At 63.8% G+C, this 5,404-nt stretch overlaps 1 protein-coding gene across 1 annotated transcript; it reads right to left on the reverse strand.

Annotated features, from left to right (window-relative positions):
- Positions 1–969: 969 nt before the first annotated feature.
- LOC141976861 (uncharacterized) lies at positions 970–5,215 on the reverse strand. The gene is made up of 2 exons (XM_074938027.1): positions 4,810–5,215; positions 970–1,974 (listed from the first exon to the last, which is right to left on the reverse strand). Exons 1-2 carry the CDS (start codon positions 5,008–5,010, stop codon positions 970–972), a joined length of 1,206 nt encoding a protein of 401 aa, XP_074794128.1. The 5' UTR covers positions 5,011–5,215.
- Positions 5,216–5,404: the final 189 nt, after the last annotated feature.

Consider the following 5,404-nt stretch of genomic DNA (forward strand, 5'->3'; position numbering starts at 1 on the left):
CTTGCCATGGGATCTACCATGTTCCGTGAGTTGGGTGAGATCTCAGCCCCGCCCTGGGGCGAGGGTCTCTTCCAGTCTTTCCTGGGGGCTCCCAGTGTCCCCAGATTGCACAATGGGGCTAACTGGGGGCCGGTTTCATGGTCAGCTTTGTGTTCCCTGGAGCTTGATCCCTCGGTGCATTTCCAGAAGTGGGGCCACAGCTGGATGAGTCACCCCACCACCCCCAACCACACAGCACGCCTCCCCCACCACATACTCCCCCTGGCAATGAACCATCATTCTCCTGCCTTCTCTTATTACCCCTCCCCGCCCCCCTGATCAGACCCACGGGCCCATCTACCCTGGTATCCCGCCCCCTCCCTGCCTCTCAGATCAGACCCATGGGCCCATCTACCCTGTTATCCCGCCCCCTCCCTGCCCCTCGGATCAGACCCATGGGCCCATCTATCCTGGTATCCTGCCCACCCCGCCAAATGGGCCCCCCCTCCAAGGAGTTCGCAGACAGCCATAGAGAGCCAACATCTTTATTGAGTCCGCTGGGGGAGCGCCTGGACAGTGTGCACCCCCCCCAGACAATCGTTCCCTTCATGTGCCTCCCCCCAGACACAGCTGTTCCCTCCCCCCCATCCCTGGAGGGATAGTGCCTGGTGGGGGGAGGTGGCTCCTTCCCCCACCCACTGAATCCCCAGGGGTCGTGGCATCACACAGGGCAGTCAGTAGCGGCAGCAGCCCTGACCCCGAGCCTCACTCCACCCCCAGGGACCCGGCACGATCCCGGGGTCCCTGCCCCCATCTCCCTGGGATCCCAGTGCAGCTGACCCCCCAGTCTCACTCCATCCCCAGTGACCCCATCTCCCAGAGACCCCCCAGCTTCATTCCATCCCCAATGCCCCCCATCCCCGGGGATCCCAGTGCAGCTGAGGGGGCTGACCCTCAGCCTCGCTCCATCCCCCCTCGCTGCCGGTGCCGTCAGGGGGGCCCCACCTCCTGGCCGCCCTCCCCTGCCCACCCGGGCCGGCCCTCGCCCCCGCCGGCCCAGGCGCCCAGCCCGGCGCCCTGGTAGCAGGCCTCGCGGGCGTGCTTGCGCTTGGCGTGCCGCCGGAGGGTGTTGCGCTCGGTGAAGCGCAGGCGGCAGAGCGGGCACTGGTAGGGCTTCTCGCCCGTGTGCACCCGCTGGTGCCGCAGCAGCTCGCCCGACTCCCGGAAGCCCTTCTGGCAGACGGCGCAGCGGAAGGGGCGCTCGCCGGTGTGGATGTGCCGGTGCCGCTGCAGGTGGGAGGCCCGCTTGAAGGCCTTGCCGCAGGCCCGGCACAGGTGGGGCTTGTGCTCCGAGTGGCTGATGCGGTGCCGCTCCAGGTCCGAGAGGTACAGGAAGGCCCGCCGGCACACGGGGCAGCAGTGCGCCCGCCGGGGGGCCGGGCCCGGCCCCGCCTCCAAGTCCCGCCGGGACACCGTGTAGGGCACGCCCTGGGCATCGATCAGCAGCAGGTTGTCCTCCAGTGAGCCCTCGGGGGGCGACGGTGGGACGCCCGCTCCCGCCGCTTCCGGTGGGAGGAGCCAGCTGGGGCCGGCCAGCCGGCTGCGGTAGGGGCCCCGTGGTTTTGGGGGCGGGGTTCGCGGGGGGTCCCCAGCCCGGGGCCACCCCGTCAGGGCCGAGTGCAGCTTGGGACCCCACGTTGCCCTCGGGCCTGGCTTGGGGGGCTCCGGCTGGGCACGCGACACCCCCGGGCCCTCTGGCCGCCTGCCCCGGGCTGCAGCCTCACCCCACATGGGCATGGGCTGGGCGTAGCGGGCGCTGGCTGGCCAGATCCCCTTCACCTCCAGGTCCTGCCAGGCCTGGCTGCCCGGATGGCCCTCGCCACCCTCTGTCGTCTTCGAGGGCGGGTTGCCCCGCTGTGCGCCGTCCCACTCCCTCCGCTGGGCTGGCTCCATCCGGTGGCTGTGTCGGCACTCTGGTCGCCTACCCGGCCATCGCTGCGGGGCAAGGGGACAGGGTGAGAGCCAGAGACGCCCCAGCGGGTCCCATCCACTCTGGAGCCAGAGCAGGATCGTCCTGTAATCTACTCCCCACCTAGAAGACACTGTCAGTGATGGAGACTCCACCAGAGGTTAATTACTCTGACCGTTAAAAAGGGATGCCTCGTTTCCGGGCGGAATTTGTCTAGCTTTAGCTTCCAGCCATTGGATGGTGTTAGACCTTCCTGTGCTGGACTGAAGAGACGGTTATTATGTATTTTTTCCCCAGGGAGGTCCTGATAGCCGGGGAACAAGTCACCCCTGAACCTTCTCTCTGTGAAGCTAACGAGATCGAGCTCCTGGAGTATCTCCCTCTCAGGTGGGTTTTCTCACCCTTCAACCATTCTCCTGGCTCTTCTCTGACCCCTCCCCGATTGATCACCGTCCTTCCTGAATGGTGGGCACCAGAACAGGACACGGGATCCCAGGGGTAAAATAACCTCGCTGGGCTTACTCGAGATTCCCCCATTTTCCATGATCGTATTCGGTCTTTTGGCCACAGAGTGGCAAAGGGAGCTCCTGTTCTGCTGATTATCCCCCCTCCACCCCCAAATCTTTGTCAGAGTTGCTGCTCCCCAGAGTCACTGCTCCCCAGGAGAGGGTCCCCCAGCCCGTACGCACGGCCAACATCTCTATTCCTAGCTGGATACATTGGCATTTAGCCATATTAAAAGTAGGGCTGTCAAACGATTACAAAAATTAATTGCAGTTTTAATCGCACTGTTAAACAATAATAGAATACCAACTGAAATTTATTATGAGTATTTGTGGGTGTTTTTCTACTTTTTCAAATATGGTTCATTTGGTATCGTTCTAGTTTCTTAATCAAAATGTTGTGCGGTACCAAGTCAAATAACTTGCCGAATTCTAAGTATATTACATTGGTATTATTACCTTTAGCAACCACTCCCCTTGCAAAGCTGGAGATAGAACCCAGGAGTCCTGGCTCCCAGCCCCCCTGCTGTAACCAGTAGACCTCACCCCACTCCCCTCCCAGAGCAGGGGAGAGAACCCAGGAGTCCTGAGTCCCACTCCCAGCAGCTTCCTGCTCCTGTCCCCCAATCCACTTTCCTTCTCCTCCTTCTAATCCCTCCTTCACCCCTCCAGCCCCCTCCAATTCCCCCTTCTCCCCTCTCCCTAACAGTGCCCCCCACACCTGCACTCCCCAGCTCTCTCCGTTCCCTGGACTGCTCCCTCTGGGTGCCCGTCCCTCCAGGGCACAGCTATGCCCCCTGTCCCTAGCCAGTGCCCACTGCCTGTGCCTAGGAAGGTGATCAGGAATGTGCAGCACCTTGCACCTCCTGACATGCCGCGCCACCCTGCCAGGGGCCAGGAGAGGTGCCTCTCCCTTGGCAGCAGGGCTGGACACAGGCAGCTTCTGAGACAGCTGTATCAGGCGGAGGGAGAGCAGCGGGTGTAGGGCATAAGAGCCAGGGCCCTGCCCGCCTGACAGACGGGGAGGGGGCGGAGATGGAATGGGCATGGGTGTGTCTGTCTGTGCGTCCCTGTGTCTGTCGGTGTGTCCTGTGTGTCCTCTGTCTACGTCTGCCTGTGCATCCCTGTGTCTGCCTGTGCGTCCCTGTGTCTGTCTGTGTGTCCTGTGTGTCCTCTATGTCTGTCTGTGAGTCCCTGTGTCTGTCTGTGCATCCCTGTGCCTGTCTGTCTCTGTGTCCTCTGTCTGTGTGTCCCTGTGTCTGTCTGCGTGTCCCTGTGTCTGTCTGCACGTCCCTGTGTCTGTCTGTGTGTCCCTGTGTCTGCCTGTGCATCCCTGTGTCTGTCTGCGTGTCCCTGTGTCTGTCTGTGTGTCCCTATGTCTGTCTGCACGTCCCTGTGTCTGTCTATGTGTCCCTGTGTCTGCCTGTGCATCCCTGTGTCTGTCTGCGTGTTCCTGTGTCTGCCTGTGCGTCCCTATGTCTGTCTGCACGTCCCTGTGTCTGTCTGTGTGTCCCTGTGTCTGTCTGTGCATCCCTGTGTCTGTCGGTGTGTCCTGTGTGTCCTCTGTCTACGTCTGCCTGTGCATCCCTGTGTCTGCCTGTGCGTCCCTATGTCTGTCTGCACGTCCCTGTGTCTGTCTGTGCATCTTGGTGTCTGTCTGCCTCTGTGTCCTCTGTCTGTGCATCTGTGTCTGACTGTCTGTGTGTCCCCATGTCTGTCTGCGTGTTCCTGTGTCTGTCTGTGTCATCCCTGTGTCCGTCTGTGTGTGCCTGTGTCTCTGTCTGTGCGTCCTTGTGTCTGTCCGTCTGCGCATCCCTGTGTCCATCTGTGCATCCCTATGTCCATCTGTGCGCCCCTGTGTCCGTCTGTCTGTGTGTCCCTCTGTCTGTGCGTCCCTGTGTCTCTCTGTCAGTGCGTCCTTGTGTCTATCTGTCTGTGTGTTCTGTGTCCGTCTGTACGTCCCTGTGTCCGTCAGTGCATCCTGTGTCTGTTTGTCTGTGTGTCCCTGTGTCCATCTGTCTGTGCATCCCAGTGTCTGTCTGTGTGTCCTGTGTCTATCTGTGCATCCCTGTCATGTCTGTCTGTCTGTGTGCCCTGCATCTGTCTCTGTGTGCGCCCCTGCGTCCGTCTGTCCCGGTGTCTGTCCCCCTTCCGTCCTCAGGCACAGCCCAGACCCCCCTCCCCAGGCTGCCCCAGACCCTCCCCCTGACATTCGCCTCCCCCCGGGCAGGCCGCTGCGGTGCCGGCCGGCGGTGCGGGGCGCCCGGAGCCCGCTAGCCCGTGCGGCTCGCCATGCCGGAGCCGGAGCCGGCTGCTGCCCCGGGCGCGGGCGGCGGCGCGGGGCGGGCGAGTCGGTACCTGCTTCTCGTTCTCATCCCGCAGCTGGGCGCAAGGGGCGGGCGCGCTGCGCTCTGCGGCCGGCAGGGAACCGCGCTGCCAGGCCCGCTCCCGACAGCCGCCCCGGGCCGGGGCACCGGGACCCAGCAGAGCCCCCGGCCGAGAGCAGGAGCCCAGCCCCGGCTCCGGAGTCTGCTGGGTCCCAGTGCCCGGCCGGACCATGGCACCAAGGGCCCCCCGCCCCGGGCACAGAGTCACCGAGATCGGGGCCCCGTCGGCCCGGGCGCTGCCCAGACCCAGAGTCACCGAGATCGGGGCCCCGTCGCGGCGGGCGCTGCCCAGACACAGAGTCACCAAGATCGGGGCCGTCGGGCCGGGTGCTGCCCAGATACAGAGTCACCGAGATCGGGGCCATCGGGCCGGGCGCTGCCCAGACCCAGAGTCACCGAGATCGGAGCCCCGTCGGGCCGGGCGCTGCCCAGACACAGAGTCACCGAGATCGGGGCCGTCGGGCCGGGCACTGCCCAGACCCAGAGTCACCGAGATCGGGACCGTCGGGCTGGGTGATGCCCAGACCCAGAGTCACTGAGATCGGGGCCCCGTCGCACCGGATGCT

The sequence above is a fragment of the Natator depressus genome, chromosome 23 (assembly GCF_965152275.1).
Source record: "Natator depressus isolate rNatDep1 chromosome 23, rNatDep2.hap1, whole genome shotgun sequence".
In the NCBI taxonomy this organism is placed as follows: Eukaryota; Metazoa; Chordata; order Testudines; family Cheloniidae; genus Natator; species Natator depressus.

Excerpts from the sequence above, each read along its gene's own strand:
- LOC141976861 (XM_074938027.1), bottom strand. The coding sequence starts at position 5,010 with ATGGTCCGGCCGGGCACTGGGACCCAGCAGACTCCGGAGCCGGGGCTG. Across the intron at positions 1,975-4,809 it reads GGGATGAGAACGAGAAGCAG|CGATGGCCGGGTAGGCGACC; the intron begins GTACCGACTCGC and ends CTTGCCCCGCAG.